Source organism: Rhinolophus ferrumequinum, chromosome 16 (assembly GCF_004115265.2).
Source record: "Rhinolophus ferrumequinum isolate MPI-CBG mRhiFer1 chromosome 16, mRhiFer1_v1.p, whole genome shotgun sequence".
In the NCBI taxonomy this organism is placed as follows: Eukaryota; Metazoa; Chordata; class Mammalia; order Chiroptera; family Rhinolophidae; genus Rhinolophus; species Rhinolophus ferrumequinum.
In genome coordinates, this window is record NC_046299.1 from 28,918,107 (window position 1) to 28,935,898 (window position 17,792).

General features: G+C 33.9%; 1 protein-coding gene across 1 annotated transcript in view; it reads left to right on the top strand.

Annotated features, from left to right (window-relative positions):
• LOC117035728 (protein FRA10AC1) overlaps positions 1 to 17,792 on the top strand; it is a 31,491-nt gene that overhangs the window by 5,032 nt on the left and 8,667 nt on the right. Inside the window, exons 5-12 of the mRNA XM_033129697.1 lie at positions 1,350 to 1,426; positions 2,504 to 2,587; positions 3,257 to 3,341; positions 6,854 to 6,899; positions 9,061 to 9,174; positions 10,760 to 10,802; positions 12,842 to 12,960; positions 17,442 to 17,480. Coding sequence (XP_032985588.1) covers positions 1,350 to 1,426; positions 2,504 to 2,587; positions 3,257 to 3,341; positions 6,854 to 6,899; positions 9,061 to 9,174; positions 10,760 to 10,802; positions 12,842 to 12,960; positions 17,442 to 17,480 — 607 coding nt within the window. The remainder of the gene's footprint in view (positions 1 to 1,349; positions 1,427 to 2,503; positions 2,588 to 3,256; positions 3,342 to 6,853; positions 6,900 to 9,060; positions 9,175 to 10,759; positions 10,803 to 12,841; positions 12,961 to 17,441; positions 17,481 to 17,792) is intronic.

Below are 17,792 nucleotides of genomic sequence, written 5' to 3' on the forward strand. Positions count from 1 at the left end.
AAACTACCTCTCTCTTGGTTATTCAGTTAGAGCAGGTTTTTGTTGGGAGTTTTTGGTCTGTACTTGTTGGTATTTCCAGGTTGCCAGCTTCTTCACTTCCAAGTCTGGGATTTATAAGGCAAAGAGAAAAGCTGGGGAATTCACCACCATGTTATACCATGGGTCCTTAGGGTTCCTAGCTGGTATGCTTTTTTCTGCCCACCTTTCAGAGTCTTCCTATGTTTATCTTATGTATAATTTCCAAGTTTTTTAGCTGTTCTTAGTACATTTTTGTCTACTCCAACTTCCTGGAAGCAAAGTCCCATGCACTACCTGTTTTTGTAAATAAAGCTTTAAAGTGTTATCTGTGCCTACTTTCATGCTAAAATGGCAGAGCTGAGCAGTTGGGACAGAGTCTGTATGGCCTGCGTGGCCTGTGTATTTACCATTTATAGAAAAAGTTTATTGACCCCAGCTCTAAAAGATTTAAGTGACTTGCTATGGTCACGTGACCAGTTAATGATGGATCAAGAGCTAGAACTCAGATCTCTAGATACCTGGCTGTTCTCTTTTTTCTTTTCTGAAATGTTAACTGTTTGGTTGCCAGTTTTGGATGTTTTGGATATTTTGATTCAGTACTCGATTAGAATACATTGTGATTAAATCACTATTTTCTTTAATAGGATGTAGTCACAGGCAGTGTTATTGATGACATCAGTTCTTATATGTGCGTGTTCAGCTTTAGAGAGAGTACAATTAAGCTTTTAAAACAAAAATTATAAACTCATATATCTTGTTATACTACACTGAAAATAACCATGACTGGGGATTCTTTGAATATTAGAGGAAAGAAAAATAACATCTGAATTTCTTATATTTCTTTTTGAAAGTCTAATGTTAGGATTGAATGTTATACAAGTTGCATCTTCTATTTTAGAGGCTTTATCATTACTGGAATAGCTAAATTGTATAATAATGAAAGGTAAATTATATTTCTTACCTTTAATTTTATAAAATATAATTTATTTTAAATATTGTGATGATTAAAATGAGTGGTGGTGTGAGGCTGTATGTCGTTCAGCAATAGAAAAGGAAACTCTTTCTCTCCAGATAGGTATATTTTATCACAAGTAGTATATGCTTGAAAAGTGTTCAAAACAATATAAACAGTATTCAAACTACATAATGTTCACTCTTAACACTTTTAGCCCTCTCACCCTTTTCTATCTTGAATTAATAAGTGTGTATAGTATATATTTGCATATTAGAAAAACTAGACTCATATTATGCTCTTTATTCCTACTCACTAATATATCATGTACACAGTACAGCTCTTGAACAGCTATAATCCTTAACTTTTTGTGTTTCAGTATCAAAGGCACACAAAGTTTGTAAATGACTATATTTTGTACTATGGTGGCAAAAAAGAAGATTTCAGGCGATTGGGGTAAGTGTCACGAAGTTCATGTAGAATTGGAGAGGCCTGTGGATGTCTTTGAAGACCCACAGCTACCGTGTCTTCTGATTCTGTCATCTCCCTCTGCTTTCCATTCCAGTGTCCTTGTTACAAAATGAGGTGGAGAGGCCATCCATAGCTTCTAGCTAAGTAGCTTCTCATGAAGCCCATTTCTCTGGCAACAGGCCTCAGGCAGCCTGCTGAGCCAGATCTGTCCCGGCAATAACGGGACATGTGAGGAATACACATGTGCCTGGTGATGCAGGTTTTGTTTTGTTTTGTTTGCAAGGATCTTTGAAATAATGAACTTTTTAGACCTCAGTGTTTGGGACTGCTTTTTGAAAGGTAGGGCAAACAAGAAACTTCAGTCTAATATTTCCCACACATGAAATTGCTTCCTATATTTGGGGCTCTTCTTGGTTTTATGTGGTGTTTTCCCTATGACTTAACTATTTTCTGAATTGGTAAAGCCTTAAAAAACTTTGTACCATCTCATCTATCTCAAACTTGACCTCCTCTCTCAATTTTGCCTATATTCCCCAACAATCCCTTACTCTATCTCCAGACTGTTAGCACCTAGAAAAATCATTCCCTTCAACTTTCTTCTTCCTTTACTCAGTCTTCCTAGGAAGCTGTAGTAAAATGAGGTATGGAAAACTCTTCATATGTTTTTTAAAATTAGATTTCAATAAGATAGTGTTACTGACTTTTTTTAGATTTTTGAACTTATTTTCATTCATTTTTCCTTACCTGTTTAGTGTTTACTCAGCTTTCACATCCTAGCTTTGGTTATTTAGCACCATTGGTATAATTGAAACCAGTGCCAGAGATGGATGGATTTCTTATCCATTTAAGTTGCTTCTGTAGTAGCACTCTTCATAATGCCTTTTGAAAATACTGAAATAGTTTTTATAATATGTGTACATATATACATACCCACACGTAAAATTGTCTTTATCTTTGTGTATTATAGTTTTACTCCAATGTTCAAAATTTCACAAAAATGATTAACCTCCTAATTTGACTAACTCTGTATTAATATTAAATTGAAATAGTTTTATTTTCTAGGGAAAATGACAAGACAGACATGGATGTTATACGAGAAAATCATAGATTCCTATGGAATGAGGAGGATGAAATGGACATGAATTGGTAATTTTAGCCATCTGAGGCATAATGTGTCAAAGGCGTTAGTCCTCTGTCTCCTGCTCTCTGTTTTCTTACTTTGTCACATAGCGCCTGTATAAGCATTCAGTCCCTGCATAGAACAGTTCTGAACTGAAGACATAAAACCATGCCTCAGACTACTGAATCTAGTTTGGTTCTTTTGGTAATTTTTAGCAGTTTAAATTGACTTTTCTTTACTTGACTTTGTTTTTAAAAAATACTTTATAACATTTTAAAAACATTTGTTGTCCTGTAATATGTTTCTTTTTAAATTTGTAGCATATTTCAGGTAAGAGTAACACCTGAAAATGTTTTTTAAAATCCATATATTACAAAGGGTAAAAAGTGAAGAGTAAGTCTCTTTCTCACTTCTGTCAGCCTTCTGTGAGGTTAGTGCAAAAGTAATAGCAGTTTAGAAGGTTAAAAAAAATTTGCAAAAACCGCAGTTACTTTTGCACCCACCTAATAGATTCCTTCCCTGAGAGAACCACTATTAATAGTTAATATTCAGATACTCTATGCACACATAAGTAATAGACATCTTTTAAAACATTAATATTTATATCTTGTGCGTTATTCATTTGACATTCCTTCCAAGTGGCAAACTATGGTTGAATTTCTAAATGAAGATTTATATATTTTTTATGATTCTAGGGAGAAGAGACTTGCAAAGAAATACTATGATAAATTATTCAAGGAATACTGCATAGCAGATCTCAGTAGATACAAAGAAAATAAGGTATGCCTTCCAAATACTTATAAAAAAAGGTTCTTATTTTAGTACAGTGTTACTTTTTTACTATCATGCCCCAGATTATTCTTTTAAAGATGCTAATTCAAGTCTAAATTGTCCTGCATCTATGAAGTATCATTTGGACCTTTTAACCTCTACAGTTATGGAATTTATAAAGGGCCCATTAGTCAAGAGTGCTTCTTTGTGACCTTGAAACATGAAAAGTCTAAGATTAAACACAAGTAGTTACTAGATCCTGTCTCATCTTGACTCTATTCTAGAGCCTCTAGTGATTTTAATGAATGATTTGACACTGCAGAATGATGTCTTGTTGCACACGTTTTTTGAAATTCATAGACTTTTTCTCCCTCAGTTGATTACCATTTATAAAGAGGCCGATGCTCATCTTCTTTTGTATGAATGTCTATTCTAGTAAAATTAGCTCTTCTTAGTCCTAATTAGTAATGGCAGATTCCCATTTCCACTTTACACCTTACTCTAGTTAATATTAAAGTGATTTTTATTCCTATCTTAAAGTTCACATTTGTAGCTAGAGAAAGTGACCCAGGAACAGATGATCTCATTTTGAAATGGGGAGGGAATGTTGCATAAATCTGTATTTTTTGGATAATGTACATTTATAGTATATTAAGAAAGACAACCTATTTAAAAAGTTAACTTAGATGTAGTTATCATGAAGATTTCTTTTTCATTTATATAGTTAAACCTCAGAACCATGATTGGTTTAATGTTGTTCAGTGGTGCCTTTAATATGTGGGTTGCTTCACATTATTCTTACAGGTAATATAATAGTAATGTCTATTTTTATAACCCAGTTTATAAACCCATGCACTTGGTGTATCCCAAAGACTTCCTTAGTTTCTTGTGAACTAGTTCTCATCTCTGTACTAGTTATTGACCATGTTGAATCCAAAAAGCACCACAGCAGTTGGAGTTAATTGAAGTTATTATACTGTAAGCCAAGTGTGAAATACAGATCTTTCTAGGAGTACATAATAAAAACAGCTTTTTCAACCCTGGCTCATTTGTTGATTGTTTTTCAGTATTGAGGACTAGTCTTTGTGCTGTGGATTAAAACATGGTGTCTGCCCTTCAGAAATAAAAATCTGTAGTTAAGGGGAGAACATAAGTGAATAATTAAATATTTGTATTCTCCATTTTAAAACACACAGTATATTATTGGAAATCATACATTAAAGAGGATAATCGTGAAGCAAATTATATTTTCCTATTAGAACATGATGAATAGTTACATATGAGGGTAAGTGCAAGTAAGAAATCAGATGTGACTCACCGGTTTTGAGTATGGATACTAGAGAAATAGGAAATATGGAGGTAGGGGGATCTTTTATTTTTAGAGCAGTTTTAAGTTCACAGACAAATTGAGGGGATTACCCGTATACCCCTCACCCCACACATACAAGAGGTATCTTTTTTGGAGGGAAAGATAATGATTTTTTTGGCATACCATGTTTGAGTTGTTGGAGAAAATTAAGAGTATTACCTTTGGTTTCCTTGCTAAGATGTATTTTCTCATAGTTTTATTTACACAGACGGTGTTTCATTCATTTTTAATTAATCGGCTATACATAGTAGATACTTTGGGCATTTTTAGTGAATTCCAACCTTTGTCCCCATTCCCTTTTTGGTTGCTTCTTCCCTTACATCACTGAGAATTTGGTTGGATCATTGCATTATTTAGGATCAGATTCAGCTTCCAGGAACAGCAAGCACTCCCAAATAACACTGGCTTACATGATCTAGAAGTTCATTTTTCTTTTTCTTCTACATAAAAGTCTACGTAGATGCTCCTGGAACTTTGTGTTATCAGGTAGTTAGGATCCTTCTCTCTTATTGCTTGCACGTGTGCCCTCTTTGTGCTGGAAGGTAGAGGGAGAAGAAGAGGCTCCGCACCAAACTCTTTGTAACTCCACCGTTTAATCAGCAGGAAAATTTATATTTTCAGGAAAGAATATAAAAACAGATTGAGGCATAATCTCTATGCAATCTTTAACGAGTAGGACATATTGTAGTTGTTTGTTACATTTCTTATCCCCTCCCTATAAGATTATAACCTTCATGGTGACAGACACTATTTTAATCACTTTTTATCCTCAGCAGAGTGCCAAGCCCAATAAGTAGTTTTTTAAGAATTATTTGTTGAACAGATTAATGAATGAAAGAAAAAGTTTGGAAATTATTGCTGTACACATTTGACTGCTTTAGTAGACGTCCCACCGTATCTTGGATGGCAAGCAATTTTCATACGTGTATGGGCTTAAAAATAAAATTAAACAGTTATTTTGAATTATTTATTTAGTTTTTCCTAGAATGGGGTAATTTTATTTTCATTGGGTTTTAATCAGAATGTTTTGAGCTCTCATTTGCGTTTACAAAATTGCCTAATTCATATAATAGATGATTTAAAAATAATAATCAAAATTAACCAGGCATTGAACCCTTCATCTGAATTATCTCTCTTAATATAACAACCTATGAGATTAGGATTTTTATACATAAAAAGGAAATATACTGAGAAGTTAAGTAACTTTCCCAAGGTCATAGAGCTAGTTAATGAATGTTAGAGCTTGCGTTGGCTCTGCGTGATTCTGGATCTGAGCTTTTAACCATTATAAAAGTAAACTAAATAGAAAATTAAGCCATTAACTAGAATTATGGTAAATTACCATATGAATGTGAAAGATCTTAAAAGGCAGCGGAGAAAAGTCATTTTTAGTCAAAAAATAAAGTTGTGTTTTGGGATCTGGAGGGAAGTTTAACAACTTTCCACTTTAGGGCTCTAGACTGGTCCCATTGCTCTTTCTGTTCATTACTCTGCTGTTGTAGTGGTAAAAGAGCCATACATGAATGAATGAGTGTGGTGTATTCCAATAAAACTTTATAAAAATAGGCAGCAAACCTGTGGGCCATAGTTTGCTAACCCTTGATATACTATGTACCAGGTACTATTCTAAATTCTTGGTAAGTATGAGCATTATCCCATTTAAACCTCTTAACCCAAAAAAGTAGGTACTCATATTACTTCTAATTTACATATGAGAAAACAGAGATACAAATAGATTTAATAACTTGTTCAGCATTATTCAGCTATTAAGTGGTAGAGCTAAAAAGTAAACCCAAACAATCTGACTCCAAAGGCTACACTCTGTTGCACTCTAATATACCTTCTCTTTACTGTACCATAACCTCTTGTTTTGTTTTCTGTCAGTGTCCTAGAACAGGATATATTTTATTAATTTAGATATCTTGGCGGCTCGGCACCTATAACTTAGAATAGGTAGTTTAAAAGTAAAGAATATTGTTCCTTATGGTAATTGTTCAAACATGTGTTTTTAAGTATCTGGAGTTCCATAAAGAGAGAAAAAGCTATCATGATGGGAATTAGGTTGATAAATGACATCAGTTGTTGGCTCCATGTTTAGATTTATATACAATTTAAATTTACTCTGGCATAAACGTAATTTTTTTCTCATCAGTTTGGATTTAGGTGGCGAGTAGAAAAAGAAGTAATTTCAGGCAAAGGTAATTCTATTTTTTTTTCTAGGATGAGATTATTTTATTATATTATTGAATTGAAATTACTGGGTAAGATTATTCCTAATGTATACAGTGAATGATCTACAAAAGTAAAATTAGAAAAGGTATATTTTATATTACTAGCAAAGGTCAAAATATAATGCTTTAATGATTTTTATCTTTAGTCCCTAAAAGGGAGAATTTTTGCTTTTAGAACATTCAATTGATTAAAGATTGTTTAAAGATCTCATAATGAGAAAATTACCAACAGATGAATACTTGAGTTTTTCTCTTTATCAGTTTTTAGAATAATGAGTTGGTATTACTGAGTTTCAGTCAAATCCACATTTTGAAAGTAGAAATTAAATACAACTTTGACATGGTAGAATTTATGGGCAGGCTAGTTCTTATTTTGGGGAGTCACTGAGATTGAGCCCAAATATTTAGTCTTACAGCAAAACACTAGACATTTGGTAGGCAATCAGTAAATGCTTTTTCTATGCATTGTTGTAATCTATTCATAAATTTTTTTTGAAAACTTAATATCTCTATACTACCTTATGCTCTGAAATAGCTCTTTATTGATAATTGTATTTCTAATTGCAATAAAAATTAATATTAATGCTCCTGAAAACTACATAGAAGCATTTAGGAAATAGTTTTTTACTAATAACTTAAAAAAGTTTTTTTTTAACTTAAAATAAATGTTGCATTTTGAAATAATAAAACATTTATACCATCAGTGTGGCTCATATACATCTTCCATAAATCGGATATCTATGTCAAGTGTGAAATTAGATAAGCAATAAAACAATATTAAAAAGTAGGAATTCTTTTCTTGAAATAATAAAGGATGAGCCCTGAAGGTACTCAAGAGGAGAAGGAAAAAGTAATAAATTTAAAGCTGTTTTGAACTTTTCTTAAGATTACATTTCAGTTCTTTTTTTTTTTACCTACAACGAGATATATTGAAATGTCTATCACAATTTTAAAATTTTGTATTTTTATTGGATGGAATTTTCAGTTGATGGTAAGTAATGCTGTCTATAAAAAAATTGACAGACATTCTCTAAATTCATGTAATTGAAAAAGGGATTACTTGGAAAGGGGAGAGAAAGCTATTGCTATGATTTATAAAGTTATAATTTTGTTGCTGTTTTAACAATAGAGCCATTACTAAACATATACAGATTTAATGAAGTATTCATTTGAAATGGATGAAAAAAATGCCAATTTATTAGGTTGGTTCCAAAGTAATTGCGGTTTTTGCAATTATTTTTAACCCTTTAAACTGCAATTACTTTTGTACCAACCTAATACAAAAATTGGTCTTTTTGGACTGATAATTTTCAAAATTCATTTTGATAATTCCTTTTTAATGAAAAGTTAGATTTGTTCCTGTTGGCACAATTATTGAGATACAATTTTTGTTTTTGTTTTTATAAATAAGTTTTATTTTGTCTTTTTCTGTCAGAGTTAAAAATTGTTGAGTAGTTTTTTCTTTTTTCCCCTCTTGGATTGTCAATATTAGTCCTTTTTTGTAGAAGGTTTTAATATACAATGAACGTGGTAATGTGGTTATTGATTTTAAAGTAGTTCTAAAATTTAGAGCATGGGGTTTGATTACTTATTCTACTTCATTTCAGAATGCTAGCATTTTAAAAAATGCTTTAAATGCCATTTTATACTGGTACTTAGAATAAAGGCTACTGTGTTAATACTAAAAAGATTAATTTTAATCAGTTTTAGTAATATCATTAAATATTGAAAAGGACTCACCCAGGCGTAAGTACATGTACTTTGGAAAATATATTTATTCTTTTAGAGTGTTCATGAGTACACACTTTTAGTATGGTTTTCCAAAGTGTAAGATTCCCTAAATGGGAGTCACTAAAACTATGTCAGTATAAATAGTCGATCTATCTATCAAGCCAGAATTCTGTGACCAATTTGTTTTCAACGCTTTATTCAGCTCTTTAATTTGATACTCATATGTACATTTCTTGAACATATTATAATTATCGTGGTTAGTTTTTTTTAATGCTGACTTCCTAGAACTAAGAATTTATGTATTATATGTTAAGAGTAAGTTTCAGAGATAACACCAGATTATATATATAAATATTGTCACCAACTATCATAGCTAATATTCCTTCCTTTTTTGCAGGTCAGTTTTCCTGTGGAAATAAATATTGTGATAAAAAAGAAGGTTTAAAGAGTTGGGAAGTTAATTTTGGCTATATTGAGCATGGTGAAAAGAGAAATGCACTTGTTAAATTAAGTAAGTTGACTTTAGGTAGGATATGATTGATTTCTTCAAAATTTATCCCATAATTTAGATTTTAAAATATCGACTAATTTAAGATTCCATTAACAAATTTTAATATATCTTTACTGTTAGTGCTCTTTTTCTCAGAGCTTCCCAATGTTGCAAATAATTTTTGTGCCTAAAATTTTTATATTCTCAGCATTACAGTAACATTTAGGTGAAATAGTTCTAATGCTAAATGTAAACCAATAATTTGTAAAGTGAAGACCTCTTCCCATTAACTTGAGAATGTCACCAATGCAGAGTGAGAAACAGAGTATCAGAAAAGGCAATGTAAAATCTCGTGTTAGCTGAAAGCCGTATTGTTGTGTTGGGCTAATAAGTATTAAATAGACCATCTTTGTGTCAATAAAAAAAAATTTTAGTATCAGTCTTGTTCTTGGTATCAATCTTAAAAGCTTAGGGTTATACCCCAGAATATAGTAGTTTCTCTTAATATGCATATTTTACAGTCTGTCATTCATTCTTTATTTTTTTCCTAAGCTAGTATTGTGTGTCAGCTTCTCTCCATCATGGTAACAATCTTCTTTGGATCCTAAATATATGTGCCCTTAGAGTTTTCTGCCCACTTCAGAAAGAAGTCACAGATTTCCCAACATGTTATTTAGCACATACCAATACAGACTAGTGTCTGAGTTCCTCTTTTTTTCCCCCCTTTCTTCCGCCTTTCCCCACCCTTCCACTCCAGATCAAGCGGTTGTTTCTCAGTCTAGTGTTAGGACACAGCTCCCTGGCCCACGCTGGTATTATGAGCCTTGTGCTCCCCCAGCTGAGGCAGTCGGTCGCCGGTTGTCGGTTGGCCGCTCACAGCAGCTCTCGCCAGCTGCTCATGCTGGCTGCCGGCCACTCATTCTGGCCACCGGCCACTCATTCTGGCTACCGGCCACTCATGGCACATGGTAGCTCATAGCAGCACAACGGGCTGCCCACCGCAGCTCACGGCAGCCCAGCTCCAGGGAGAGCTGTTGTTCACAGTCTTAGCTGTAGAGGGCACAGCTCACTGGCCCATGTGGGAATCGAACAGGCAACTTTGGCATAAGGAGCACGGAGCTCCAACCACCTGAGCCACCGGGCCGGCCCTGAGTTCCTCTTGGAAGTGCCCATGAGGAAAAGTCAACTGGTGTGAACTGAGATTAAGGCAGAAGAAGAGACTACAACTGAAGAACTTTTTGAAAAGCTCTTTTCCATTTGAAAACTCTTAGAGCACTTCAGAGGAAATGACTATACCCACACTGTTGTTACAGAGATCTTTGATGTGAGAAACACATTAATGCTGTCTATGAAACAGTTTGCTTTTAGAATACATGGCATATTTTTCTAAAGTAATGTTGTAATTTCAATTCCTCAAGCATTCTAATATTTTTATTATATATGTGCATTTTTTGAGGTGGAAATTGTTTTCTTCAGATTGTTTCCCCTCTTACAGTAAAGCAATATAAGGAAAAATGAGAATTTATGATACCAAAAGTAGAATGGCATTTAGAATAGAGTGCAATTATTAAAATTCAGCAGTGTCTTTTTTTTTTTTTTTTTTTAGGATTATGCCAAGAATGTTCCTTTAAATTAAATTTCCATCACAGGTAATACTATCTTTTAAAATGTTTTGTTAATGTTTAGTATTTAGTAGTCTTGGATACAGTCACTACCTGCACTGGATGTCTAAACGTAGACTTGAATGGTTGATGGTTGAATTAGTTGTTTCTATAGAATGTCTGTCATTACTGTATGACCACATAAATGAGGGAACTGGAAGTTCACGATGCCTTACTCTAGCCAGGCAGTTTTAAATAGGAAGGCCTGTACAGGGTGGCAGATAGATGCTAGAATTTTTAGTTTGGAGTCTGTTCAGATACGTAATACTTAGTTACTGTATTATAAAGCAGTGTTTTAATTGAAGTTTGTCATTCTCACAAAGGATTATATACCTCTACTCATTTCAGATGTTAAAATCAGGCTCCATTTGAATGAGCTAGAATGCGTCTGCTTACTGAGTTGGGGAGGGCCCTGTATCAGTGTTCTGCAATGTGCAGTATATATAAGATCATGGACTTTGAAGTCAAACCCCTGTGTGTTCCTCTCAGCTACTCCACTTATTAGTCACCTTCTTGGACGAGCTGCTTAAACTCTGTAAGACTCAATTTTAGCATCTCTAAAAAGGAGGGTACCGAGGTTATTGTGGGATTAAATGAAAGTGCGTGACACAGTGCCTGGCATACGGGAAGTCAAGCATAGCAGAGTCCTTCACATTGAAGATGTTCAGGCAAAATCTGTGTGACTCATGACTATGGGGATCAGGTTTCATTCCTGAACAACAGTTGCAAGTAAGATTCTGCAACTTTATAAAATGTGTAAGTTAGCGTAGTAATTTTAAAATCAGCTTTGTTACAAATGTGCCCTACCTAATAGTTTAGCTATTAAAAATAAATATTAAGTAATTAATAATTTTTTAATTATTAAAATTAGGATTTTTTGGATTTGAGTAGCCTAAACCTTTATTTCCCCTCTCCATCAGTGATACTGAACAATACCAGAGGTGTTTATTTGGCCTTGACTTTTGAGCTTCAATTTACAATTCAAATGATTCCTGTGAGAGACAAAAAGTGGTTGCTGTCTTACAATAGTATTATAGCATTTGGTACAAGTACCTTAACTTGGAAGTCCCTTGAAAGTAATCTCGGTTGTCTCTTCATCTTCCTTCCCACTCCCAGTTTCAGCATTATCACCTTTTCCTATTTAGTATTTATTTAAACCAGTTAAAATCAATTGCTTGGCAAGCATGGTAATATTGTAAACCTGGCCTAGAAGAGAGAAAACTACAGCAGTAAAAGGGTAAATGGTCTAAAGTAAACATATGAGTTAACATTAAGCCGTCCCACCCTCATTCCATAATATCATAACTATATTCCTTTATTCTTAAGAGAAGAATTATCTATTTACTGGTGGTTTAGAACTGTTGCAGTGGTTTCTTCAAAATGTAGGTATAATAGATATGAATTATGAGGAGAGAAATGAGATTTGTTTATATAATGTTTTGTATGTATATTTTAACCATTTTTATTTTTAATTAAATGTATTGAGATAACATTGGTTAATAACATTATATAAATTTCAATTGTACAACTTTATAATACAATATCTGTGTACTCTACTGGCGTGCTCACCATCTGAAGTCTAATCTCTTTCTTTTCTCACCTTGTATTTGACCCTCTTTACTCTCTTTGTCCTCTCCCCACCTCTCTTCCCCTCTGTTAACCACCATTCTGTTGTCTGTATATGTGAGTTTGGTTTTTTTGTTCGTTTGTTGATTGTAATGGCTAAATGATAGAATATAAAAAGGAGGAAATGAGTAAAACTATGACTTATATTTGCTAAGGTTTGTATACAGGACTTATAAAAAATAATTCTTTGTCTCAATGTTGAGGCTTCATTATTTTACAGAATTATCTTAAATAATATACTAACCTAAAATATAATATTTACAGACTCAAGGGTTCCTTATTATGTAAATTATATTTTGAAAATAAGTAACTGATTTTATTTTTTTACTCATTGGTTTTTATTTTTTTGTAAAGATCATTTGAAAAAAGTTAACTTTAATTTTATATTGTTCAACATAAAGGAGAAAAGAAGTCAAGTCAAAAAAAACAAAGGATAAAATCAAAAAAGACTGTGAAGAGTCATCCCACAAAAAATCCAGATTATCTTCTGCAGAAGAGACCTCTAAGAAAAAGGATAAAGGTAAAAGGGAATTAAGATACATTATGTACTCACATTTCTGAATATGAAGTGCAATATGCCGTGTTTCAAATCTAGAATTTAATTGGTGAATGCATTTAGAATTCTGTTTTATATTATTTGAAAGGAATCTGGTGAGAATTTAGATGTGAACTTATAGTGGCTTACAAGAGTTTCAAAAACAAAGTTGGCTTTGATTCATTTTTGACAGATGGTACAATATTGCAAACAGCCTTGTAATTCTGGCTTTGTCACTTAAAGACTTGTTACCTTGAGTGAGTCACTGAACTTCTTGAGTTTTACTTTCCTTATGTAAGTAGGGGTGATGTGAATACCTGGCCTCTGTACTGCTTGAGCTTATTGTGGAGAATCAAATAAGAATGTGAAAAATATTTTGAACACTGTAAAACAGGACATAATCTATGAGTCAGTATAATATTATAACACTGATTTCAATTATCAGAGTCTGTGAGTATTCACTAATTTATGAGCTTCTTGAAATGATAAAGATTGATATAATGTGTCCTCAGAACCTAGCATGGTTCTGTGCTCATATACTTAGTAAATATTTAAATCCATCAGTCAGCCACTTCTTCCTCAGCAGTCCTTAAGCTTTCTAAGCCTTCATTTCTTCATGTGTAAAATGGTCATGATAATAGTATCTGACTCATAGGATTGCTCAGAAGTTGAAATGAGAAGAATGCATGTAAACATTTTGCATAGTACTTGCCACATAGTTAGCTATTATGAAGGTGACTGCTAGTTACTTTTTCAGTCCATAATACAGAGTCTGATTGGCTGTAATTTAGAGTGAATCAGACTTAAATTAGGTAGATAATGGTAGATTGAATTAGATTCAGGTCAATGTTACCATAATACTTGGACAAGAGAGGGCTCCCTTGCTCCAGATATGAAGATCATTAGACAGGTTACATTCTTACGTCCAGTTTTTTCTTCTTGCATATCATGATATACTTAAGCATATAGTATCTCCAAGTTTTAGACTTGGTAAAATTGATAGATGGTGAGTGGAAAATACTTTTATTCTATTGTTTATTGAGAAATGGTATTTGAAGCAGACTGCTTTTTGTCTCTATATTAATCATTTGCTAACTCCAAAATAAATTTCACTAAGTGAAAAATCTCATTTGAGTTTTTAAAAATATTTATGCTTAAGTGCCAGTAAAATATTTAATGTATCATATTTGAGAATTTTGTTGCATTCATTATTGTATTATATAATATTGTTACATTCATATGCTAGTATGATACTGTATTAATCGCTACATATTTCAAATTAAAGAACTAATCCCTACCTTGTAAAAGTTTATTCGGTACCTTCAAAACAGGTAACTAGGGATCAGAGATGGGGTTAGACCCCTCAGATTATACAGACATATGCATGTGATCTTCCTTACAGATATTTTTCCTTTAGTGTCCATATTTCCATAGTGTCCGTAGATCTCTGTCAACCTAAAAAGTAATATTAGAAATCTGGGAATTTTCTGGGATGTGTTCTTTTCTCTCATTAATTATTTTTATATATTAATATATTTCTCAAGTTCTCTCCACCCTAGTTCAAACCACCATGTTTTCTCGTCTAGGCTACTGGTTCCTTCACCACTTGACATCCTATCTTCCCTCCCCTTAATCTATTTATCATGAAGCAATGATATCCTGTTGTTCTTAGGATAATAACCAAAATCCTGGGCAAAGCCCAAAGGCTCTGTATGATCTGGCATACAAGGATTCTCTCTTACCATTCTCCACCTCACTTTCACACTCTACCCACGTAGCCTTTCAGTTTCCATAAATGCCAAACTTCTTTTGTTTTAGGGACATAGATACTGCTTCCTTTCTTCCTAAAGTCCCAGTCCTGTCCTAACTCATCCTTCAGACCTACGCTTAAATGTCACTGCCTCAGGGATCCTTTCCTGACTCCGTATCTGTCCATGGATCTAAATTAGGGCTTCCATTTATAATATTGTCACAGCTCTGCAGCTTTCCTTTATTGCACATGACAATTACATAACAGCCCAAGGAGGACAGGAATTCAGTCTGTTTTGTTTGTTGATATAGTCGCAGCACCCCATTAGCACATTAGGCGTACATAATAAAGAATGAGAAAATGAAAGAATGAGAAAATGAAGATTGTTTCAGGGCAACTTCGGGGATAGAAAACCAAAGCAGAGTGGAATTAAGACATCTTTTTCTTATTAACTTATTTAGAGTATTTTTGATGGTGGAGAATACAGGATATAGTTCTTTTTTTCAAACTTTTGTGGTATAAAGCAGAAAACGACAATTTAGCAAACTTACAGGAAAATTGTGTGGAATTTTTTAATATCTGGGATTATCTGGGTTGATCTCGATATAATACTTTCTCGCTAAACCGCCTTAATTTGGCCCAAACTTCAGTATTACTTAGTGAATGCTTAATATTTCAGCTGCATTTGGCCTGTTGACACTCCTTCTTAAAACAGTCTACTTTGATTTTCTTCCTGTCTTTCTGGCCTCTCCTTACCTTTTTAAACCCTAGTCCCTCCCCAGTCTTACTCTTAAGTTTTGGAGTTGCTCAGGCTATTGTAGGACTTGCCTTCTCTCTCTCCATTCTCCCCGTGTGATCCCATCTACTCGCATAGCTTCAGGTTACTATCATACAAAATGTTAAATAAGTGGATGGATGGGTTGGATGGACGGACAGACAGATGGATAATTGGATAGGGCTAGGTAGCTTAGCAAATGGTTGGAGGAAAAATGTAAGACGTGCAGATCAGTAGTTTGACTCTGAGGACCCGTGTGCTTTGGCAGGTACTTAGGCCGACTGTTCTGACAGAAAGTTCAGGGTCTTAACCCTTCCCACCACGCCCCATTCCCAAACTCAGTTCCTGGGGAAGGCCTTTCCTGACACCGTTCACCTCACTTCTCCAGGCAAGGTTAGGTCCCATTTACACATATCAGTAGCAACCTGGACCTTTGGAAAGGCTTATCACCCTTGGAATAATTTGCTTATTTTCTGTTAAGGAAGGGACTGGGTGACTTGTTTGATTGTCTCTAATTCCTAAGCACAGTGCTTGCTCCACATAGTAGGCCTTCAGTAAATGTTAGATGAGTGAGTGAATCAGTAAATTTCAACCAGTTTCTCAATGTTGAAAGGAACATCAGAGATGTCAGACCTGGAATCATGATTGAAAAGGTACTCTGTGGTTTTGCTTTTCAAAGTATGGTCCTCTGGCATTGTCCTCACGTGGGATCTTGTTAGAAATGCACAGTTTCAGTCCCTTCCAGATCTCTTATATTGCACTTTAATAAGATCCTGGGATGATTCATGTGGACAATAAAGTTTGAGAAGCTCTATACTTGTTCTGCTTCTGCTTCAACACCTCCAGGGAAAGAGCCCATTACGATTCAAAGTACGCCTTGACATTTCAGACAGTTACAATTGCTAGCAGGTTTCTCTTTCCATTTAGCTCACATCTGCAACTTCCTGCCTTCAGTTCCAATTATGTCCGTAGGCCTTTACAGAAAGCCTAACCTTTTTACCTATAGACATTTGGAAGCAGGTATCATGTTTCTCATATGACAGAAAAGAATACATTTCTTTTGCCACCAGAAACTTAGCTATGTTTTTATTTTCTGTCTGATGACTAGGAAATAAGGAGTGAAGAAGCAATTAACATAAAATAGTCACTGCGGTCCAGGCCTAGGCTTTCTTTTTTGCCCTGTAGTTCTTGCACTCCCTTTGGCCTTAAAGGGGCCATTCATGCAATGGTTTTGGTTTAGGGGACCTCCTATCCAGGGAGGTTGGAGGAATTGTTCCTCTCCATCTATTATTTTTTTTTTTATTTTTTTTTATTTTATTTTTTTAGCAGCCTTCCGAAATATTTCTCCTGAGGTCCTATTGCAGGAGACTGTATATAGTGATAGTTTTAAAAATTACGTTAATAGAACTTTAGTACTTTTCTCTTTCCATTTCCTTCACTGGATAACCATTGTAGAACTGAATGTTTTTGTTTTATGACATAATTGTGTGTGTGATTTTTCAGTTACTGATTACTGATTCTCACCTGTAAATAATCTTTGAAAAAGTATCGTGAAAAATGAGTATTTATTTGTAAATTGCTTTCAGATGTTGAACATCTCTTTAGATAAAGTATTGGTTATATTATAGCTAATGTATGGGTTGGTTCATTGTTTGTTTCTTTTAGTAACATGAAATTATTTTACAGATACTTGTTATTTTTTAAGTTTTGTGCTAGGTATTCCAGGCCATATGAGAGCATAAAATATCCCTGCCTAAAAGAACCTAACATTTTAGTTAGGGAGAGAAGTCTAAGGAACGCGAAAGATTAGAAGACAGTGAAGTGCTTTTCTGTAAGACTGTAAAGTAAACTCAGCTTTTGGGCGCAATTCTGGTTACAGCTACAACTGGGTATCATCACTGCAAGGTGATGCTTAACAAAACAATGCTGTTTCCTTTTCAGGACATTCATCCTCAAAGAAATCAGAAAACTCTGTAAACAGTAAGTATCAAGTATTTCTTTATTTAATAAAAATATATAGATTCAACTTATTTGCAATTTGGGTTTCCCGTGAATTGTGACTGGCTCTGATGTAAATTATTTTATTTTTATGCTACATAAGAAAAATCATAGAAAAAAGACCTGATATGTATGATTTCTCCCCTGGTTTAGAACATTTAAAAGTTTCTTATTTTAAGTATAGAAAAACATAAAAATGTTTTTTGGTGGATACAATTGGTACACATTTCAATTTTACATTATAGAAAGTGAAGGAAGAGAACCGGATGAGGTTGGAATGGAAAAATCTGAATT